This window comes from Bos mutus, chromosome 8, assembly GCF_027580195.1.
Source record: "Bos mutus isolate GX-2022 chromosome 8, NWIPB_WYAK_1.1, whole genome shotgun sequence".
Lineage (NCBI taxonomy): Eukaryota > Metazoa > Chordata > Mammalia > Artiodactyla > Bovidae > Bos > Bos mutus.
This window is the reverse complement of record NC_091624.1, coordinates 47,994,338-48,018,039: the sequence shown is the minus strand read 5'-3', so window position 1 is coordinate 48,018,039 and position 23,702 is coordinate 47,994,338. Positions and strand designations below refer to the sequence as shown.

Genomic DNA, 23,702 nt, shown 5'->3' with positions numbered 1-23,702 from the left:
AGTATTTCTAAAGCACTTAGAACAGTGCCTGTCACATGTCATTGTGCTAAATAAAACAAAGTCATCCGGCAAAGGCCAGGGACTGAAAAGATGAGACATACCCAATAAATGTCTTTGAGGCTCACATGTGTGGATTCTGTTTCATAGCTGACTCCTTGCCCCGGAGGCAGCGACTCCTGAGTGGGGCTGCAGAGGAGGGAGTGCACGAAGGGTTAAACCCCCAAGTGAACAGAAAAACAAGTTCCATCTGGTCCCTGGGACAAAGCGACAGCCTGCAAAGCCCCCAGCCCGGGCTCCTGCTCAAAGGACACATTGCTTTTTAAAATTCCAACTTGTGGCTGCCTCGATCTATAAACCAACCAGTTCTCCACACCCTAGAGCTCGGAGCAGGATTCACAAATGGCAGCGAGACATTCGTGTTCCGAGAATAGGCATCTGAAAGTGTCTTTGCATTCGGGGTACCCAGCCCCCCAGCTTCCTGAGAGGCCCTGGGGCTAGTGCTTCATCCTGGACTCCCGCTCAGAACAGGGATTGCCCTCCAGGCAGTAAAGAGAAGGCAGGCAAGAGGGCACATGGTCAAGGCTCTGACTGGGGCTGGGGCTTGGCTTAGATGCCCCGCTTCAGCAAATGGTCCCTGGGACTCCGATGCATCAGCTGTTTTTGCCCTACTTCCCCATGCCATTGCTGGGACCCCACCCCTTAGGTGCCGGGCTGCGAGTGGAGAAAGGCTGATTAATGAGAACTATCAACACTCCGCAAGGCACTTGGGGACACTTTTAGAGAGGCAGTGGGCTTCTTCCTGGTTCCTGGGCAGGTCTGTGCATGGGGCAGGTTGTGCCCGGCAATCCCCTTGGGACTCCAGGTCCCTCCGTACGTGGAAGGGAAGAGAGGGCCAGGATGAAACACAGGGTCCCCTGTGGGCTTTTTCCTCAGGCAGGGCCCCTCAGTTTTACCTCCCCCTTCCCTGGACGCATGCCTACGCCTACCCCGATAATGGTGAATCCAGCCCTAGCTCTAACCCTGCAGAGCAGGGAAGTAATTCACAAAAAGTTGGGCAATTCAAAGTTACAGTTTCCACAGCAACCAGCACTCAGACCATTTGGGTAGCTGAAGCCTTTTCCTCTTAGCATTCACTCTTTTTTCTCCCCAAATAGCTCTTCTCCCCCTTATTATTAAAGTAATACACATTTACTGGAGAACATATGGAAATTACAGACAAGTGTAAAAGAGAAAATAAAAATCACCCTTAATCCCACCACTCAGAGCGATCCAATGTTAACATTTTGATGTATTCTTCATACGTCTAGTTCTTTTTTTTTTGCATGCATGCATAAAAAGATATAATTTTTGAAAATTGGGACTATAGTGAAATTACTGTTTTATCATTTGGTTTCTTTCACTTAAAAACATATTGTAAGACTTTCCCATAGCTTTAAATAGTCCCCGAGAACATGATTTTTTAATAGCTACATGGTACTCTTTCATATGGATAGACCATATTCTATTTAACCAATCTATTGTTGAACTTTTAGATGGCTTTCCTTTTTTCTTTTGCTATTTTGAATAACACAACAATGAACATCCTTTTCCATCAATTTGTGTGCATGTCTCATTAATCAGATTAGAATAAATTCATAGAGCTAAAATTATTGTTCAAGTGCAATGAACATGTGAATAATTTTAATATGCATTATCAAATCACCCTCCAGAAAGGTTGAAGCAATTTGTATTTCTACCTGTAATGTACACTCTTCTTTAAAAAAATCCAAAGTACAAATTTGGTAGGTTTTAAACAAAATCTATACTGTTTTAAAAAATTATGGGTCTTTGAATTATAAGTAGAATTGACTTTTCCCCTCACATTTTAAATGAACTTTCTTCGGCTTATAATCATCTATGAATATCCTTTGCCCCCTTTTTCTATGCGATATTCATCTTCTCCTTATTGATTTATAAGAGCTTTTTATGCAATAAAGATAATAATCCTTTGCCATATTTGTGGCACATATGTTCTCTCAGTTTGTCGTTGGATTTTTATTTTGTTTATGGCATTTTTTAAAGTGCAGAAGTTTCAAATATTATTGTAACTCACATCCCTCTTTTTTTTCCCTTCTGACTTTGTCTTGATTTTTATGCCTAGGCAGACCCTCCCTAACCTGCAACCCGACAAACATTTATCTGTATGTTGCTTTCCCAGCCATTTTATGGCTTTGTGGTTTTGATTTCACACTGACTGCTCTAAACCACCTGGATTTCTTGTACAGGTGGGGTTCTGCATTTGCTTGTCTGAGGCTGGAGTTGGCAGGGCCAGGTCAGAGGTTGTTGCCAGGGAGATGCAGGAATTGACCTGCTGCTCCTGCCTTTCAGGAGATCTCAGCCTTGTAGGCACCTTTCCACAGAGCCTTGGTTTTTTGCTAGTGAATGGGAGAAATGAGCGAGGAGGAGGAAATAGCTGTTCCACGATTACACGCTGGAAAAGGTACACACCTCACGTGGCTTTGTTTCCCATCTGAGATGGGGAGGTGGAGGATGGGGAGCGCCAGATGCATGAGAGCTGGCGAGCAGTTTCAGTCTGAGCATGTTAGCAATCCAGGCATTCGACTCCAAACCTGAAATTAACCATCACTCTACTTGAAGAAAGAACTAAAGGCAGTCTCACTGGCATTGTTGTTGTTCAGTCGCTCAGTTGTGTCTGACACTTTGCAAATCCATGGACTGCAGCACGCCAGGCTTCCTTGTCCTTCACTATCTCCCGGAGTTTGCTCAAACTCGTGTCCATTGAGTCAGTGATGCTATCCAACCATCTCTTCTTCTGTCAACCACTTCTCCTCCTGCCTTCAATCTCTCCCAGCATCAGGGTCTTGCATTTCACCAAATACCAGGTTTGCGTGAAGAAGAGGTACTGGGTGGGGGTGTGGGGTTTTAACGGAGAGAGGGCACCTGAAACCAGCTTCCCAGAGATATGGCTCTTCTCTTTCAGCAATCACCCGTAGGGCCCCAGGAGTCAGTGAATACCTACCTGGTGGGACGCTGTGATCCTGAGCAGAGGGATGCCATCCGAGAAGATGCTGTGGCAGACTACCCATCTCTGTCCAGCCTCAGGAGACTACTGCCTTCCTTCCACTGTCCCTATTTCAGTTCAGCCTCCCCGCCCCTCCCCAAAGTTTTTGCCAAGGCTGCTTGCCCAGTTTCTAAAGTGATCTCTGCACGTGATGACAAAGCAAAAGATTTACTCATCCATTCCATAGGTTTGTGTGTGTGCTCAGGCACTTCAGTCATGTCTGAGTCTTTGCGACCCCATGGACTGTAGTCTGCCACCAGACTCCTCTGCCCATGGCATTCTCCAGGCAGGAATACTGCAGTGGGTTACCAGGTCCTCCTCCAGAGGATCTTCCCGACCCAGGGATTGAACCTGCGTCTCCTGTGCCTCCTGCATTGCAAGTGCATTCTTTACCACTAGAGCCACCTGGGAAACCCTTCCAAAGGTTTCCTAGTGTCTATTCTCTGCATAGCACTGTGTCCAGTCATGGAGCTCTATTCCTTTCCAATGAGGTATAAAACATTTCCCTTCCATCTCTAGCTCTCTTCTGCTATCTCTTCTTAACCCTTAAACCTCCCCTACAACCCTCTGCCTTGTATGCCATGTCTTCTAGATATTGCCTCCACTGTCGTGTTGCAGGATGCACTAGGCACCTAGGTGTTGGAGAAGATTATTATAACCACCGTCACCACTACCGCCACCATCACCACCACCATCACCATCATCATTTTTGGAATGCTTCCTGTGTCGGCACTGACAGGCTTTATATATGTGATCTCTCGCAACCATCATTCAATAATCTTCATTCAGAAAATATCTATTGTGTCTACAATGTAGCAGAGAAGGAGAAGAAGGAAGCAGATGATAAGACGGTTGGACAGCATCACTGATTCAATGGACATAAACTTGAGTAAACCCCGGGAGACAGTGAAAGACACGGAGGCCCGGCACGCCAGAGTCCATGGGGTTGCAGAGTTGGACACGACTCGGCAACTGAACAGCAGCAGCAATGCGGCAGACACTGCTAGTGCTTGGGATGCATCAGCGAATAAACCAAACATTCTTGCCCTCATGGAGCTTATATTCTAGCTGTGGGGTCGGGGCAGGGACAGGCAAACAAAACATAAACACAGTAACTGAAGAAATGATGTGTAGGTTAGAAGGTGATAAACATGACGGGAAGAAGTAGAGAGGGATGAGGGGCTCAGGGTGCCAGGCTGAGGGGCTGGGAAGGCCTCCTGGAGGTGATGGCATTTAAGCAGAGTCAGAAGCAGGTGAGGATGTGACGTTGTGATGGGGGAGAAGAGACACAGGCAGAGGGAAGCACCGGGCAGGGGCCCTGGAGCGTGGCTGCTGTGGTCTAGAAGCAGACGAGACGCGCGCGAGGCGGCCTGGAGCCAGCGAGCCAGGCGAAAATAGCAGGACTGAGGTCAGAGGGGTGACAGTGGGCCAGGTCACAGGGGCTCCTATAAGCCAGTGTGAGCATTTTGGCTCTTACTTTCTGGTGACCTGAGGAGAAATGGAAGGATTCTGAGCAGAGGAGTGAGCTGATCTGACCAGGAGATGTAAAAGCTCATTCTGGCCGCTCTGTTGAGGACAGGCTGGCTGTTCAGGGTAGTTGTGGTAGCCTGGAGACCAGGGAGGAGGCTGTTGCAATAATTCGGGCAGAGAGGGTGTGGCCCTGGCCAGGGTGTTAACAGCGGAGGAGAGAGAAGTGGTCAGTGACTGGACAGATTCTGCAAGCAAAGCCAAGAGCGTTTCCTGGTGGGATGGATGTGTGGTGGGAGAGATGGGGCAGTTACTGAAGATGCCAGGATGTCCAGCTGGCACAACTTGGGGCTGGGGCAGCTCTGTGCCGAGACGGGGATGATGGCAGACGGTGCGCGTTGGGGGAGGGTGGGGACGGAGCACTGGCATTGCATATGTTGGCTGTGAGGGTCCGTCAGACACCCCCATGTGAGGTGTCTCCTACTCACCCCATGTGAGTAGGAGAGCATATAGGTGACATTTACAGACATGACACTGAGGCCTGGGGTCTCCCGCAAGGAGAGGCTGGTGGGAGGAGGAGCACCCTGCAGAGAGGATGAAGAAGTGAAGAACTAGAAATGGGTGGGAGTGTGGGTGCCTGAAGCCAGGTGGAAAACATGCATCTACGAGGAAGAGGTGACCAACTGGACCAAATGCTACTGATGGACCAGGAAAAGACCGGGACAGATAACTGGCTGCTCATCCACCAGAAGTGGATCTTATACCCATTTTAAGGTGAGGGAAAGGAATCTCAGCGAGAAGCAACCTGCCCAAGGTCATAGTGCTATGGGCAACAGATGAGGGTGTGAGAGGAGGTCTGTGCAAGGCCAGGGACCTGCAAGCTTCTCAGACCAACCCCAGGGCTCCAAGTGCTCTGTGAATGGAAAAACCAACTCTCACAGCTGGCAGCTCTCAGTCCCGCCAGACCATCTTGACTCTGCAGGTCAAGTCTGCAGGCAAGCAAAATGGGATGAACAGAGGAACATAAGCACAATTTAAAATAACTTTTTACTACCAGTTGGGATGTGAGGGCCTGTCTTTGCCCTTCTCCTCGCCTTCCAACCGGTTATTTCACCCACCAGTCTACCAGCCTGGCCCCTAGGGCATTTCAAGTTAGTGGTGCCCAGTGTCAGAAATTCCACTCCAGGCATATTTGTATTTGAATAGGAGGGCACCCCCACAGCCACCTGGCCCAGGAGAGGTGAGCAAGGAGTGCGGAGGCTTGCACACTAGACCCAAATCAGGTACCCTCTGTTTCTCCATTACCAGGTTAAGCCTCCACCATCCCAAGGCCCTGGCCGTTGCCTCCCTGTGCCTGAGACCCTGGCCACACAGCCCGCTCACCTTGATGGGGCGGGATGACGGTCGTCTATCTCCCTCTGGTGTCGGCTCTTGGAATTGCAGCCTCGGGAGAGCGAAGAGGCCAGCTCCGCCTTCCAACCCGCAGGGCCTGGAGAGCCACGCCTACCAGCCGGGCAGGCCCTGCTTCTTCCTGGCCCTCTGGGCCTTGCCCTCCCCTACGGGGACATCTAGAGTCTCCGTGTGCCCAACGTCACGGGCAGATCTCAGACCTGGGAATTAAAATGCCCCATGGATTGTCCTGACCCTGCCTTGGATTGTCGGAGCAGACTTGCAGGTGGGGAGCAAACCGTCCCTGATTTCTTCACATTTCTGCATGCCCCCGTCCCCTCAACCTGTCCCTTTGCTATAAGTCACTTGACATTGCCAGGCCCCAACCCCCAGCAGCCATCCCAGCTCCCATTCTTCTCAGGCCTTTGGCCTGGGGAGGGCTCAGACTGTAGTGGGTGCCCCTTCCTAGCAGATGCCCTCCCCACCTCCTCCCCTCTCCCCTCACCCCTCAGTCCGCAAGTGTTAACAAACAATAAAGGACATTATTGCCTCATTTTAAATTCCTCCCAGTCTTTCTCCGAACTCCTCTGTAAAGCCACCTCCCCCTCTCCAGCAAGAGCCTACAAAAGTCACTGCGGGGCGTTCAAAGTTCACGTGTTTGTCCCTCTAAATGGCTCCAATCAAGGCTGTGCAGCGATTTTAAAATACAAGAGACTTCTGCCCACACTCCCAGCAGACCACCGAGAACAGATCCCAAGGGTGCGGCGACCCCCCCACCCCCACCCCACCCTGGACCCCAACACACACTGGCTGAGTGACCTTTATTCTTTAAACCCGGATGCAAACCCACTGAACTGGCCCTTCAGGCCCCATCTGCCCCCTCAGTGAAGCAGCCCACACAGTGTTTTCAAAGGAACATTATTTGATCTGAAAAACATCTGGAGCCTGTTTCCCCAGCACTTGACCGGGAGCTCTCAGCAGACATCAGAGGCTCAGTCACTGAACAAACACCCTCTCTGCCGGTGCTCCCAGGAACAGCCCTGTGGACTGGGGATGGGCAGGTTTATAGAAAGGTCTGACCAGGGCTTCTGTAAACCCTGGAGCAGAGAGTATGACGCTGGAAAAGGTGGTGGGGGATAAAGAGGACTGGAAATGAAGGTCAAGGCCAAGAAGCTCCCTAAGGAAGGCGCCCAGGAGCAAAACATCAGCCATGGAAGGGCTCCTCCTGAGGTCATCCTCTTAACAATGACTGCAACTTACATTCGCAAAGCTACAAGATGCCCCTCGTGGGCAGGAATGTATAAGACCCTGATGCTGGGAGAGATTGAAGGCAGGAGGAGAAGGGAACGACAGAGGATGAGATGGTTGGATGGCATCACCGACTCAATGCACATGAGTTTGAGCCAACTCCAGGAGATGGCAAAGGACAGGGAAGCCTGGCATGCTGCAGTCCATGGGGTTGCAAAGAGTCAGACACGACTGAGTGACCGAACAACAACAACTGGCTCCCGGGACAGTGTCCTGCAGCGGGGCAGGATCTGCTCCAGGAAACGGATGCGTGCATGACACCCTGAGTCCCGCATGGACATCCAGGACTCTTCTCTGGGACTCGGGGGTGCATTTGAGAAGCAACATCTTGAAGGTGATAGAGCAGTGAACTGAGAGGTGGGACACCTGCCATCCAGGGCTGATGCCTCCACTCCCCAGCTTGGGCGAGCTTAACCTTGACCTTGTGAAATGCTTCTCATCCTGCAGTTGTGGGGATAATCCCTACTTGGCCTAGCTCCCAGCGTTGCTAGGAGGATCATGTGAAATCCTGCATAGGAAGTTTCTCTATGACCTCAGACTCTGACTACAAAGGTTAGAGACGGCCATGAACATCATTCTTTTCACCTGGCCCTGTTGTGGCCAGAGGCACCCCCCAAAAAGATGGCTGGGTGGCCCTGAGCTGGGGTGGGAAAGAGTGGGGTGATTTTAGCAGCCTTCAGCCAAGGACAAAGGATAAAATGACACGTGACTCTCTTCCATACAAGCATCCTTACCTGGGTGCCTGGTGGTCTGCCCACCTGCCTTCCCAGACCTGTCTCTACCTATCAGCCCCCTTCTCTGTTACCACCTCACCAGCTCCTCTCAGAGCCTCCAGGAGCCCAACCCTCCTTCTGTGCCCTTTACCCTTCAGACTACAAAGCAGTCTTTTATTGTATGACAAGGTATACCATTTATTACTCTTCTGTCATGTGCCTGGCACTGGGTTGCAGTTGCACCTCATTAATTAATTCTTCCCTAAAGCATCACAGGTGTGAAGCATCACGTGGGTGAACCCCCTCCAGTAGACTCTGTACTGTGTCCTGACTTGACCTTCTCCCTAGGCCCACTGCCCTGAAACTCCTCTCCTGCTTGCTGGAGAGCAGTGCCAGGGAATTTGACAAATCTGACAGCTCTTCCCTAGCCTGGCCCTTCAGCAACCTCTCTCTCGCCAGTCTGACCTGACCTCTGCCGCTGGCTGCTGCTGGCCACTCCGTATCCTCCTTAGTCCCCTGAGGAGCCCAGCCTCCTGGAACACTCCACCCTGCGCCCCCAGATGCCAAGGACCCAAAGCTAGGCCTCCAGCCCTGCCTTCTCTTCCCAGTATTAGACTGATCTGCTCACTGGGTGCACACAGGGGCCTTAGTGAGGCAAAGCTGCTGCCACTCACTGCCCATGGTCCCTGTGGATCCAAGCCTTCTCCTGTGTCCCTGGTTTGGTGATAGCACCGCTGTTAGGGACAGTGCCCGATAATGCCCTTCTTCCCAATTATTATTAACACTCTCCAAAATGTCTTGTTTTGGGGGATAAATAACATGCCCAGCTTAACCCTCAGCCACCCACCTGCCTGTCGCAGAAACCCGACAGCTGTCCCGGCTGTCTCCTTCTTGGCGATACCCATTCCTCTGCTGTCACCAAGCCCAGTGGACTTGACTACCTTTATACCTTCAGACCCCTGCCCCGGTCCACGCCATCACCCTCTGCTTCAGCAGGCTCACCCTGCCTCCAGCCTTGTGTTTCTCCCATCCACCCACAGGCACCTGGGTGACCTACCCAAGGGACCTTCCTGAATTGTCAATCCGATCACCTGTACCAGCCTGAAAATCAAATGGTGACCTTCCCACTTCCCCAGCCTGGCTTCCAGATAAAGACTAGATTCCACACCAGCGCCCACGAAGCAGCATCTGTGACCCCCTCAAAGTGTGGTCCTGCCCCCTCTGGAGCCTCAGCCCTCACCCGGCTGTCCCAGCTTCCTGTCTGTCACCAGCACAGCTCAGCTCGGGGTCCCCTCCCCCTGGAAGCATCTCCAGGCCCTGGCTCAGCTTGGCTGCCCTCCCTGGCCCTAATGGTGCCTGAGGTCCCTCTCCTGAAGCACTGACACGGTGTCCCTGCGCTCCATGCATCTGTCCATCTCTCCACCTTAGACTGGGAGCTGCTGTCCCTGGAGCAACTGCGCTTGGCTGCCCCCTGCATGTGGGCACATTCCCTCTCAGCATCTTTTCAAAAATGAGCTGGGTGGATCTGCTAATCCATCAGGGGCTGCTCCCGGGTGTTGGAGCCCTGTGTCCTAATCATTTCATGGTGGCAGCAGCTCCCATTTTTCTGCTCTGCGTACAAAAAGGATGGGAGCTCCTGGGGATATATCCAGAGAAACACATGATCTGAAAAGATACACGCACCCCAGTGTTCATCATAGCACTGTTTACAATAGTCAAGACATGGGAGCAACCTAAATGTCCATCGACAGATAAGTGGATAAAGAAGGTGTGGGACGTTTATGCAATGGAATATTAGCCATTAGAGAGAATGAAATAGTGCCATTTACAACAACATGGATGGACCTAGAGATTGTCACACTGAGTGAAGTAAGTCTGATAGAGAAGGAGAAATATGTTATCCCTTATATGTTGGGATTAGAAACACAGAAATATGTAATCCCTTATATGTTTAGAATCAACATCCCTTATATGTTGAATCTAAAAAGAATTGGTACAAATGAACTTAGAAAACAGAAAGAGACTCACAGACTTAGAGAATGAACTTATGGTTGCCTGTACACATGGCTATATTTTAAATGGATAACTAACAAGGACCTTCCGTAAAAGCACATGAACTCTGCTCAGTGTTATGTGGCAGCCTGGATGAGAGGGGAGTTTGTGGGGAGAATGGATATATGTGTACGTATGGCTGAGTCCCTTTGCTGTCCACCTGAAACTATCACAACATTGTTGATCGGCTGTATTTCTGTATATCGTAAAAAGTTAGAAAAGGAAGAAGAATAATAGGCAGTGGGCTGGGGAGCTCTGAGGTCTCTTTCATCGAGAATGGTCTCCGACTCTCCCACACGTGCATGCCTCCAGATTTCCAGACCTCTATAAGATTCGTGCTGAAACTTGCGTCTCTGCCTTGGGCCGATGTGGGCAAGGAGGTGGTCCCCAAAAGGCAACCGCACAGATGCTGTAGGTGCCGTGTGACGCGGGGACACGCCTGCTCAGCTCGGGGCGGGGGGGGGGACACTCAGGGTCACTGGCTTGCTGGGGAGGAGAACAGATTGGAAAGCCGAGGGCCCACAGGAAGGATGGCTGTGGTCTGTGTTCCTTCCCTCTAATGCAATGCACACTCCCCACTTAACGGCAATTTCTTCCCTTCAAAAGGATTCCAGCTGTTTAAATTCAAGGTGAAGAATAAGCCACAGTCAAGAAGCTTCTCGGGGGCCTTTCAGTCTTCACGGGCTCGAGAAGGGCACGCGTTTTAAGATGTTTGCCTCTTAACGTTTGTCACAGCACCAGGGGAGGAAGTTTCTTGTTTCATCGCCTCTCTTGGCTCTCTGCGGCTGTTGGCAGGGGGACCAGCCGTATTTTCCTGCACTACTCTGCCTTCTAGGGGGCCCACCCTATTTCCTCTTCTCTCTCTGCTTCCTCCTCCCCACCCCCAGCCCCCCTATCCTGGCAGGGGAGAGACTAATGCTGTCCTGGGGTTCTGCCGAGGCCCCAGGACACTCGGCAGCTTGAAGCACAAACCATGGGGCTCACGCGCCTCAGAGCTGATGCTCCAAGAGGTGTGTCCGTCCACCTGCCATTCATGCATTCCTTCCTTCCTTCATTCATCTGGCCACCTGGCCACCCAGTCAGCCAGCGTGGGGTCTGTGATGCTGGTAGGGGCTGTGGGTAGTTCAAAGAAATACAACACATGGTCTTGCTCTCCGAGAGCTCATAAATCAGTTGACGCTACAGGAGATATGCACAGGCAACCACAGTACAAGACAGAGGGAAGCAAACGCTGGGTTTGGAGGGTAGGGGATGTGAAAACTGCTCAGAGAAAGAAGAGACCCAACAAAGATTGGGGGGAGGGAAGCGTTACTCAGAGGAAGGCAGTCAGGGAAAGCTTCTCAGAGGAGGAAGCATTTTGGTAGGGGTGGGGAATACCGGAGTACGGTCCAAGTCTGGGGAAGGGGCCTAAGCCAGCAGGAAGACCTCTACTGGGCAGAGAGCCTAGTCTCCCGCCCACTACACGGCTCCTTCCAGGGCTTCAGGGCTTGCTTCGTGGGTGGGCTTCCTGGGCGTGTCCCCTGTAAGCTGCTTTGATCACCTTTGAAAGGCAACATCTCCACGTAGTCAGTCACCAGCCTCTTGCCCTTTTCCATCAGACCCAGAGGCAATGCCTTAGTCCTCTTCACTGTCACTAAGGTCTCGGACTTCCCTGCCCCCACTTTAAAGGGACTCTGCACTTTTTCTCTCATGTTTCCTGTTCAACATCCTATCTGCTGTCTGAAAACCTGCCCCTTGATGCTCCTTTGGAGGGTACCATCCTCTTCTGCTCTCAGCCCTTGTAGAGTAAATGGGGCTGCCCAGCATCACTGTTTGGGTCAGGGATGAACACGGGATACAAGCAGGACAAATCTGGGGACTTTTAATGGTTGGATGGGGTCAATCTATATCCAGTGGGTTAATAAACTAGTAAAACATAACTCTGAAGCTGATAGAGTCATCTTTGTCATTACAGGAAAGAGTGTTTACACACAAAACCAGCACAGAAAAAACAAGTAGAGAAAAGGGACAGACAGCTTCCTGGTGACGTTGATTGAGCACCTGGATCCAGCCATGCCTGAAGTTATCCCTGGAGTTTTCAGTTTGTGAACCAGTAATGCCTTCCTTCTTTTCTCTTGTCACAAGCCAGTTTGAGTTGATTTTTGTCTCTTGCCACCGACAATCTTGACTAAATAAATACTTAACTTGATGAGCACATTAAATGAAACAATGCATGAACAGTATTCAATATGAAGTGGGTACCACCCAATAAATGGTAGCTTTTGACACTCTAGCTGAACCTGCTTTCTCAACAGACAGATTTCTGTAAACTTTATAGTTCTATAGCAGTAGAATTCTACTTTTCCTTTATTTCTTTCCACCACTTTGGCCAGACTGTCCTTTGTGAAATCTCTGCTTTCCTTGGAATACTTATCCACAGCTCTGCATCCTTCGTAAATCTCCAGGGTTTCTCCGCTGCCCCACTCTGGGCTGAGGCAGGGTGGGAGATTGCAGGATCTGGAGGGGGTGATATTTTCTTTGCATTCTGTGTTCATGCCCAAGGACCATCAGTCCCAATTGCTGCTGCTGCTGCTAAGTCGCTTCAGTCATGTCCGACTCTGTTCGACCCCATAGACGGCAGCCCACCAGGCTCCTCTGTCCCTGGGAATCTCCAGGCAAGAATACTGGAGTGGGTTGCCATTTCCCTCTCCAATGCATGAAAGTGAAAAGGGAAAGTGAAGTCGCTCAGTTGTGTCCGACTCTTAGTGACCCCATGGACTGCAGCCTAGTCCAAGTCAAATGCAAAGGCTTCCCAAACTGGCTTCAAACTTGTTGCGGCCAAGGGCACCAGGGACTCAGGAAAGTCTACACTGCCATCTAGTGGACATATGTGACAACATCGCATGGAATGGAGCAATATCACTGGGAATGGAGCTCTTGGCTTAGATTCCCTCTTTGAACAGTCGTTGGGCTCTGAAAGTATTTGGTCCAAACTCCTCACTCCTTAAGGACAAGTGAATTAAGGGTAAAGTCAAGAGTCCTGTCTCACGGAGTAAGCATTATACCTTTCCTTGGAGGAACAGGCTCCCGCCCTGAGTTACAGTCACAGAGGCTTATGTTTCCTCCACTTCTCCCACCTATTGATGTTATGACCCAGGCGGAGGGTTTCTGGTGGGGAGGGCTGACATGAGCATGTGTGTGTGTGTGTGCACACACGTGTGCATGTGTGGCAGGCTTGGGAGGGCTGAGGAAGAGGACACCGAGAAAGTCTCTCATGCTTGCTTAGCCCCCCAGAGGAAAGGATGTTTGTCAACGCTGCAGACACAATAGCCTGTCAAAGCTTCATGTTCTCAGCCTCATCAATTATGAGACAGATCACCATGTATTTGTTCCCTGATAGTGCAAGTCAGTTAAAGAAAGAAAAACTCTCAGGAATTCTCTGGCGGTCCAGTGGTCAGGACTCTGTGGTCTCACTGCCAGGGCCCTGGGTTCAATCCCTAAATCGGGGAACTAAGATCCCACAAGCCACAAGCCATGGTTAAAAGAATAGAAAGAAAAGAAAAATCTGAGTAGTCTTCACAGCCCCCGACTCGAGAACCTGTCATCTTGTTATCCTTGTGCTGACAGCCCCCAGGCTGGGCCAACAGAGGTGGGGAGCCCTCTGTGCTCCCTCCCTGCCACGATCGCAGGGGGATCAGAAGGTTAGCAGAGGTGTGCCTGTGGTCACATCCTGGCCATGACCCTTCCGTCTCCACCCATTCGAGTCCCGAACACATCACAGTCCTTGTGCCTAGGTTGACATTGGCACCTTCTACTACAACCTGCAGATAAAGCAAGGATTACCCTCCGCCCCCTGATACTCTGGGAGCTCAGCCTGGAGTCAAAGACGAAAGAAAAGGCAACTAAGCCACTGGAGCAGCTATCCTGACAACTGCAGCTCTATATCCCCCTCCCATCGCCCTTCCCCGGGCTTACCACATTCCCAGACGGAGAGAAGCTTCCAGAACAAGATGGTACCAATCATTTTCCAGAAAAAGGAATAGTTCTATCCAGTTCCTAGAATGTTTCTCTTTTTTATTTCGGGCAAGTCGGGGCCAACTTCTGAGCGGGTCTCATACTGAGATGCCCCAAGAGTCAAGGGCTCTGACCTCCACTTGTTCAGCCCACGTGAGAAGCACTGCTCCATATGAATCGAGTCCTCCCCATCTAGATCACTCCGAAAACCCTGCCACTCTGCACCTTGAGAAAGAGCTCCCCATAGATCCCTCCTTTCTCATTTTCCTTGCCACCCTCTGCATCCCCTGGCCAGTCCCCGGGTGGAGCACCCCCGAACGATGCCAAAGCTTGCGGCCTGCAGCCCCTGCTACCCACCCCAGCCTCCTCCAAGGCGGTGGGCCACTCTAACGGAGGCACACACTCACGGCAACAAGCCATCTGGTGCCACCAGTCCTGGCTCAGCTGGCTCTGCACGTGGTTTCCTCTCAGCCAGAGGAACAGACTCAGAGGGAACCCAGATCTCAGAGCGACCCTCCCACTCCAGCCAGGCCAGCTCACTCACGTCCAGGGCCTGAGGGAACTTCACGATTGGTTCGGGCCAGGTAGTGATCTTCTGTCTGTAATTGTTGCATTCAGGAACGATCATGCAGCCGATGTTACCCAACTCTGGGTAGAAAACCTTAAGGCCCCTGTGGAGAGAGGGAGGTGGTTGTTTCGTGTTGGGGTTTTTGGGGCGCTGGGGGTGCATAAGGCTTCAGTCTGACCCGTGGAGCTTGAGTTACTTGACTTCTTGTGACTCAGTTTCTCCACCTGTACAGTGGGAATACTAATAATACCTATTTGTAGGGTTGGTGAGAAGGGTAAAGTAGTGATTGATGTTTACAACAGGGCCTGGCACGTTATCAATGGTCGGAAAGTATTCATTACTGTCAGTGTTTACTTCTCAAAAAAAAAAAAAAAAAAATCCATAGGCAAACCTAATCAGTGTCTTTAAAGTAGGGCTGGGTATAGAAGAATGATATTTTTATGTTGCTTTTCTGGAATGTTCTTATTACACAAAGAAAGGTGTAGCAAGTTATCACAGGTTTCTTCATGGGGACAAACTTCTTTAAACAATCAAGACCCTCTCCATGCCTGCAAATCCCAGCAGTAGCTGCATAACTCCCTTCTGTGGGTGACCCTACCCTAGGCTCTCGATATGCCATTCCTTGTGCTTTCCTTATTAGTGTTATTATTTACTTTATTTTTGGCTGTGCTCGGCCTTTCGTTGCTTCATGTGGGTTTTTCTCTAGTTGCAGTGATCAGGGGCTCCTCTTGGCTGCGGTACTCAGGTTTCTAATTGCATGTGGAGCACGGGCTTCTCTTGCTGTGGAGCATGGGCTCTCAGGTGTGTGCACTTCAGTAGCTGAAGCACTCGGGTTCAGTAGTTCAGCTCCTGGGCTCTAGAGCACAGGCTCAGTGGTTGCAGCTCATGGGCTTAGTTGCTCCGCAGTATGTGGGATGTTCCCAAGGATAGAACCCGTGTCCCCTGCATTGGCAAGTGGATTCTTAACCACTGGACCATCTGGGAAGTCCTCAGGTGGTATAGTTTTAATAACTTTTGAAGAAGTTGTAGAGTATGGGTTTTCATCTCTCCTCATGGCAGCATTTTAAGGACTTTTTGGTTTGTTTCTGCCTTTACCCCCTGCCACAGCAGCTATCGAGATCTAAGGCTGAGAGAGGGGACCCTCTTCTGGCAGAAAGATGGGGACTCAGACCACAGCCCAGAACTGGAAGTGGAGGGAAAGGGTGGGGAGGAAGGAAACTGAGGACCAGAGGCAACACAAGTGTCTCCTTTTTCTATCCCAGTAGAATTGCTGCCAATGTTTAAATGTTCTTGTTGTCCGGCTGCTAAGTCGTGTCCAACTCTTTGTGACTCCATGGACTGCAGCGTGCCAGGCTTCCCGGTCCTTCACTATCTCCTGGGATTTGCTCAATTTCATATCCATGGAGTCTGTGATGCCATCTAACCATCTCATCCTCTGCCACCCACTTCTCCTTTTGCCTTCAGTCTTTCCCAGCATCAGGGTCTTTTCCAGTGAGTTGGCTCTTCCCATCAGGTGGCCAAAGTATTGGAGCTTCAGCTTTAGGATCAGTCCTTCCAATGAATATTCAGGGTTGATTCCCTTTAGGATCGATTGGTTTGATCTTCTTATAGTTAAGCAAAATCATCAAACTGACATTTGTGAGTGGGCCTGAGGCAGGAGATTGATGGGTTTCAGGAGGGACACTTAACAACTAGCCTCCTGTTTGCATTTCCTGAGACAGGAAGTAAGTAGGCTCCAGGTTAGGTATTTACAATCATCCTCCTGTTTGTACTTTGAAATAGAAATAATAACAGAAACAGGGCAAATAGCCAGGCTTTGTTTCTTGTGGCTACTTTAAGATAACAGCTATGGCGGGACAGAGAAGGGTTAAACCCTGTTTGAGTAAAAGATCAAGCGGTCACCAATGTCCCCTCCATGCAACAAGGGAGGTGCAGCACATGGGCAGGAAGCCTCCTTGAGGGTCAAAAAGAAGGAGGAAAAACCCCATAGCAGGTGATGCTGAGGCTCCCCCATAGGCCTCTGGGCTGGAATCCATCTCAGAGAACAGTTGTGCATGAATATTAGGGAGGGTCCTAGGGCAGGTCAATTGTAGAAAAAGAAATCAGATAATTGGCCAAAGATAAACAAAGACCCAGAAGAACTGCCCTATAAATGACTTAACCGCCTCTTTACTGCGTTCCTCACTAGGGGAGACGTCCACACCCTTTCTCTCCGGGGTGCCTCTCTGCCTTGCTTTTGTCTTAACAAACTGTTTATCTGTGGGCTCTCCCAGTTGTGCTGTGTCTCTAATAATAAACTTCATACTCGGTTTTACAGTTTTTGCTTCCTTGAGAATTGCATTTTTCAGTGGAGGGGAACAAGGGCCAGGGGAATTTTGCTTCTCGCCTCTAGCCCCTGGTGGACTAGCAGCTAGGATTCCTGGTTTTTATCCAGGCTGCTGCTGCTGCTGCAGGTTCAATTCCTGGGGAGGGAACTAAAATTTTGCTTCAAGCCACTGCTCTCTGCTGCCTCTCAGATCAGGCCTAAAGCCCCTGAGGGGCTTCCTAGATGACTCGAGCAGTAAAGAATATGCCTGCAATGCATGAGACACAGGAGACATAGGTTCCATCCTTGGATCAGGAAAATCCCCAGGAGGAGTAAACAGCAATCCACTTCAGTATTCTTGCCTGGAAAATCCCATGGACAGGGTTGGCTGACGTGCTACAGTCCATGGGATCACAAAGAGTTGGACACGACTGAGCATGCAAGCAAAGCCCCAGAGGGTGCCAGGGGACCAAGAGTTAGGTCCATCCAGCCAGGCCCCTGTCGTACCCACAGGGCACTGTCAGCCCAGGGTCTGAAGCCCACATGTTTCCTCCAAGTCTCATTCTTCAGATGAGGCTATCACCATGGGCCGAGAGCTGGACAACAGCCTCCCAAGAACCTGGGCAGAGGTGCCCCGCTGGGCCATGCCCAGAGAAACTGAGGCAATAAATGTGTGCCCCAGTGAGGTTTGGGGAACTCTTCTGTAAGCAACAGAGAAGGAGTGCACAGGCTTGTCTGCACTTCCCTTGACTGGATGTTCACGGAAGTCACTCAGCATCATAAGAATCAGATCAGAGGAAAACAGCTCCCTGGGGATGAAAAAAGCTCAGAATCCCAGCTGCCCCCAAAGCAAGGGAGACACAAAGGTCCATGGAGGGAAGGCTGCCTTCATAGAGGCGCCTGGGGACTCAGGGGACACCCCACCCTCTGCTGTGTGGTTCTCAGTGTGGATATGTGGGTCTATCTCCAACCAATTCTTCCTTAAGGCAGGAGCCCAGAACAAGACCCCCCAAGGAGGAATTGAAGGATGAGAGGTGGAGGCTCAGAGGAAAAAGAACTGCAGGTGAAGGCAGGGGACAGGGTCATGACATCTGTCTCCAAACATCGGAAGGACCCTCCAGGGACAGAGAGGCTAGACTTGTTCGATGCAGTGCCTGGGGCAAAACTAGGAAGAATGGGGGTGCAGTTAAAGAAGGGCAGTCACAAGGGTGACTGTGGCAAGTCACAAGCCTTGACACAAGGGTGCCCTATATGATGTGGGAGGCTTTCAGTACAGAAGAGAGGACTTTGGGAAGCAGGTCGTGTCCCTGTGAGAGTCCACTGGGGCCACTGGGGCCGAGGCAGCAAGGAGAGAGGGGCTGAGTGGATTCACCCTGGATGACTTTGGTTCTTTCATGTCTGTGACTGAACCTAGAGTTCTGACTCTCATGGCTTTGCTGGTCTAGTCTGTCTTCCTCAAGAGTGAAGTGAAAGTCACTCAGTCATGTCTGACTCTTTGTGACCCCATGGACTGTAGCCCGCCAGACTCCTCTGTCCATGGGATTCTCCAGGCAAGAATACTGGAGTGGGTTGCCATTCCCTTCTCTAGGGGATCTTCTCAACCTGGGTCTCCCACCTTGAAGGCAGATTCTTTACCACCTGAGCCACCAGGGAAGCCCCTCAAGCATAGGTAAGGTATTATTTGAGAAGAACTTTTCTCTTAACAATATTTCTCCATTGCTTGTCACAGCACAAGAAATTCCTCTCTTATAGATTAATACTTTTAGGTCCTGAGTGCTAACTTCAAGAATTCCCTGTTAGATTCTAACAATACCGGGGAGAGGAGGCGCTTCTCTAGGGGAGTCTCTCAGCAAGGTCAAGAGCCTGAACTGAGCAGGATCCTTGGGGATGGGGGCACAGAACAGGAGGTCCTGATCTCAACTTTGGAGTCTGATATGTTCTTTCGTGTTCTCATTCGGTGATGATCTTTTAATGAACTTCCCTGGTGGCTCAGATGGTAAGGAATCTGCTTGCAATGCTGGAGACAGGTTCAATCCCTGGGTCAGGAAGATCCCCTGAATCTTTTACCAAAAAAAATCTTCGGCAGTCATAAAGTCAAAGCTTCCCTCTTGCAATGATGATCTGCAGTCAAAAACTCGTGTCCTAGCTTGCAGGCTTAATGCTGGAAGTCCATTAAGTTCTCAAACTGGGGATCTGCTAGCGTCTTCTAAAAAGTCCTGAGAATGATTCCTTGCAATGAACTGAAAATTGATAGGTTGAAATCCTAGCCCTGAAGGTAACAAAATTTGGAAGTGGGGCCACTGGGAGGTGCTTAGGTCATGAGGGTGAGGTTCTCATGAATAGAATAGAAAAGACTTACCAGAGAGCTTTCTCACCCCTTCCAGTCTGCAAGGACCCATCAAGGATCCAGCCACCTATGAGTCAGGAAGTGGGATCTCATCAGACAAACAATCTGCTGGCACATTGACCTTGGACTTCTCAACCTCCAGAATGTGTGTGTTAGTTGCTCAGTTGTGTTTGACTCTTTGAGACCCCATGGACTGTAGCCCGCCAGGCTCTTCTGTCCATGGGATTTTCCAGGCAAGAATACTGGAGTGGGTTGCCATCCCCTTCTCCAGGGGATCTTCCCGACCAAGGGGTCAAACCTGGGTCTTCTGTTTTGCAGGCAGATTCTTTACCATCTGAGCTACCAGGGAAGCACCTCTAGGATGGTAAGAAATAATTTTTTGTTTTTTATAAGCCACCCAGTCTGTGGCCCTGTGTTATAGCAGCCCCTTGGACTGCTGTAAGACAGATTCCCTTTACTTGAGATGCTCTGGGCCCTGGACGAGGGTCAGCAGTTGAAGGTGAGTGGGGAAAGAGTAGGAGTGTAGTCAGACGTGGGGCGGTGGGGGCAGGGGTTTGCATCATAGCTCTGCCCCTGGTCAGGTATATCAGAACCATGGGCAGGTTATTTAATCTCTGGGGATTCCTATCTGCAAAATGGGATGATAACACGTACTTCGTGGGGTCATGGTAACAATGAAATAGGTCAAGGACTCTAAATCACTGGCAGAACACCCGTCACGTACCAGGTGACTGGAGCTCCTGCATGTGCTGTGGTCCCCAGGCTGCCAGGAGACCAGCCTGTGGATGCCTGCAGGGCTGAGCTCAGGGCATCTGGGTACTGGTGGGTTCCCTCCGTACATGGTGACCGAATACATGGGATCCACGTGTCCCACGGTGAACACGGGAAGCACAGAGGTTCTCCGCATGGGGCTGTGATCATGGCCTTGGCCCCGCTGTCCTCCCCAGCTTGGGGGCTGGACCGGCCCACCAAAGGGAAAGGCCTGCCCGCCCCCGGGAAGGTCCTGCTCCACAGAGCACCTTGCACACATAGGAGCAGCAGCCCCACCCGCCTTCCCTCACACAAAATTTCACCCAGCACTGTCTCACCAGAGTTACAACTGTACTGATAGGAACAAAATCTGTGCCATTTTGGGGGAGGGGGAGGGGGCGGAATTCAGCTGCCTAACTTTTTAGGAAAAAACATACTTATCTCCCTAAAAGTAATGTTAATGTTTGTAAGAATTCGAATGTACTCAAGGAGACAGAGTAAGAAGTCCTTGTTCCCTCTCTTACTTCCAATGGCCTCAGTGTGACGCCAGCGTCCTCGGCCACCAGGTTGGCAGAGGGTGTTGGGGGCAATGTGGCCTGGGCAGCCCTCGGGATGGCCCATGTGTCCAGGGTGATGAAGACCGGTTCTTCTGACCCACGATGGATGAGGAGCAAGCTGGACTCCGACACAGAGTGAGAGAAGCTTGTGCCCTTGGAAGGGACAGAGCCAGCCTCTGACGCCCAGCCTTTTCTCTGGACAATGTCCAATGGCCCCACTCCGGCCTGTCCTGACACTTCCGGGGCTTTGTTTGAGAAAAGCAAACAACCACCTCTCACACAGGGAGGGTCTGGTTACACAGCCTCTGTCAAATGCCACTTTTCTTGAAAGTGCCACTTTGTTGGGGGGAAGGGAGCCTTCCAGGCTGTAGGGGAGGGATGGTCTCTCTTGGGGTCCCAGCAGGGAGGGTGAGGCCAGCCCCTCAGGTTTGGAGGCCCCAGGGGAGGTGGCCAGATCCGGGTACCCTCCTGGTGTTGAGAGGACCGCCCTCTGGACTGATGGCACAGGCCTGTCTCACAGTCCTCTCCCCGATCTCAGTCCTGGTGTTGAGAGGACCGCCCTCTGGACTGATGGCACAGGCCTGTCTCACAGTCCTCTCCCCGATCTGTCTGAGTCTCCTGTCCGCAGACATTGCCACGGGAGCCAGTGGCCCCGGACTCGTGGAGACCCCCCTCCCTCTGCACCCAGCCTTACTTGCAGAGGACAGCGTCGTTGTCAGGCAGGGCCTCGTACACACACAAGTCCGTGTCCTCCTCCTCTCCAGTGACCGCCACCGCGAGGCCCAGGAGCAGGGCTGCTGTGACCAGCCTCATGGTCCAGCCCATGGGCACCTGGAAAGGAAGGAGTCTTCAGAGCTGCCGGGCTCTCTGCAGGGGGTGCCCTTCCCACCCACAGCCCCTGCCCCAGGGGGCCCACCTGGTAGGGAGAGAGCCCTCTGCTTGGCAGGGAGAAGGGCAGGCACAGCCTGGGCTCCGGCAGCTAATCCGCCACCCAGACACAAGTCCCTTGGGCGGCCCTGGGCCTCCTCCCAGCTGGATTCAATTTACAATCGTGGCCTAGGCCCCTCCTCCGTCTATGCAGGGCAGTGCTGTCACTTGTTCCTGCTGCTGCCCGGGGCACGAGCAGACTGCAGAGCAGGAAGGCTCATATAAGCCTCTCACACGGCCCACCTCGTCCCGGACACACCTCCTATCCTGAGTTTCCCCATGTGCAGTCAGTTGGCTGAGGGCCAGCCTGCCCCTCTGGCTTTAACGCAAACCTTTTGGAGGCTGGTGGCCCCAGGTTTTGGGTTCTGGGGGTGCTCCTGAGAGCCTGACTTTGCTGGGGTTTTTTGGAGCAGGAGTGAGGCTGGGCGGTGCCCCCTGCACAGCTCTGCTTCTCCTGCCCGCAGCTCCTCTGCCGCCTGTCTAAATGGCCTCAGGGCTGTGGGGTGGGGGTCATGGTTGAACACGGTGACCTTGTGTAGGAAGGGCCGCTGCTGCAGTGGGTGGGGCTGCCTGGCCTGAAGGACAGCTCCAAAGGGCCAGCTGAGGACACCGGGGCGCGTCCAGCTATACCTTGTGGTGGTGCTGAACTCAGCACTCTCCCAAAATAATAGTCCCTGGAGAAGATGGCCAGCAGAGCTGCCCAAGATGGGGGTGGCATGCACAGTGCTGTACTGGGAGGAAGGGGGGCCTTGGGGTTGAGCTGCACTGAACAACTCAGCTGGGACCCCAGGGCAATCTGCATTCATTCCTTTGGGGAACAGGCCGGCAGGCTGGAGTGTATGGGGCTCTGATTGGAACCAGAGCCAGGGCAGGGGAAAGATCAAAGGCAGTTCTCACACCTTGGGAGGGGTGTGGGGGACCAAGGATTCCTGGGCTCTGCTCTGAGCTAAACCACATGACTGGGGGGCCCCACGCCTCTCTAGGATGTGTGTGTTTGTGTGCTCAGTCGCTTCAGTCGTGTCTGACTCTCTGTGACCCCATGGACTGTAGCCCATCAGGCTCCTCTGTCTATGGGATTCTCCCAGCAAGAATACTAGAGTGGGTTGCCATGCCCTCCTCCAGAGGATCTTCCCAACCTAGGAATCGAACCTGTGCCTCTTGTCTCCTGCATTTGAGGCGGATTCTTTACCACTAGCGCCATCTAGGATGCAGTACCTCTTTTCAAAAACAAGTATGATCTCTTATTCCCTGTGCCTGGCTAAGGAAGGTGAGATCATGGCTCTACAATCTACGCAGCTAGATCTTTGAAGAAATCATTTTTAGCTGAGCTGGCTTTCTGGTTGAACTCCTACTTCCAGGATCCAACTTCCAGCAAAAAGCCCTTCTTTGGGGCTACAAACTAAACACATTTCTCAGTGATCAGGCTCTCTGAAGTATGACTCAGGCTCCCCCACAGATCCTTCCCAAGGCCTCCCCTACTGGAGAGTGTCTCTGAGTAGCTTCCCCATAAGATGGTTGTGAGAATAAAATGAAATGAATTATATAAGGCGCTCAGTAAGGAGTCCGGCACATAGGGAATGCTCAATAATTAACGGATAGTGTAAATATTCTTCCATAGACCCATCCATCCCTTCATGCATTCATTCTCAATCCATCTCACCAGCAGGTGTGAGCACCTCCTATGTGCTGAGCCCTGTGCCTGTGGGGCATAGTCTAAGCGTGGTCCCTGCTCTCATGGAGCTCACAGAACAGCCCAAGCCAGAAGATGGTAGTGCCAGAATGATCACCCAAGACCAAGAGGCTCCAGTCTTCAGAGTGACAGTCACTAGAGAAGCCAGAACTCTCCTGGGTGTCAGCAGCATTTAACTCCAGTAAGGATGAATGGCTGTCTGGAGGTGGGAGTGAGTCCACGGGGCAGGACTGCTCCTGGGGAGACTACTCGAGTCAGCAATTCCTCCTTATTCAGTGAGCACCAGGCTTTTAGCACTGAGTCCTCATGATGATATGTATTTTATTCCGTACTGTGATCCTCATGTGTGCTGTGCTAAGTCGCTTCAGTCGTGTCTGACTCTTTGAGACCCCATGGACTGTAGCCCACCTTGCCTGGACTATCCATGGGATTCTCCAGGCAAGAATTACTGGAGTGGGTTGCCATGCTCTCCTTCAGGGGATCTTCTGGACCCAAGGATATCTCCTATATTGGCAGGGGGGTTCTTTACCACTAGCACCATCTGGGAAGCCCCATAATCCACATGAGGTAGGTAC

At 51.4% G+C, this 23,702-nt stretch overlaps 1 protein-coding gene across 2 annotated transcripts in view; it reads right to left on the bottom strand.

Moving 5' to 3' along the window:
• The window catches only part of PEBP4 (phosphatidylethanolamine binding protein 4), a 220,950-nt gene extending 199,139 nt beyond the window's left edge, over positions 1–21,811 (bottom strand). The window contains exons 1-3 of one of the 2 annotated variants that reach the window (XM_070375569.1): positions 21,427–21,811; positions 21,205–21,341; positions 14,528–14,654 (exon numbers count right to left, since the gene is read on the bottom strand). In XM_070375569.1, coding sequence (XP_070231670.1) covers positions 14,528–14,654; positions 21,205–21,335 — 258 coding nt within the window. In that variant the 5' untranslated portion in view covers positions 21,336–21,341; positions 21,427–21,811. The remainder of the gene's footprint in view (positions 1–14,527; positions 14,655–21,204; positions 21,342–21,426) is intronic. The other variant, XM_070375568.1, reaches the window with a different exon arrangement.
• Positions 21,812–23,702: the final 1,891 nt, after the last annotated feature.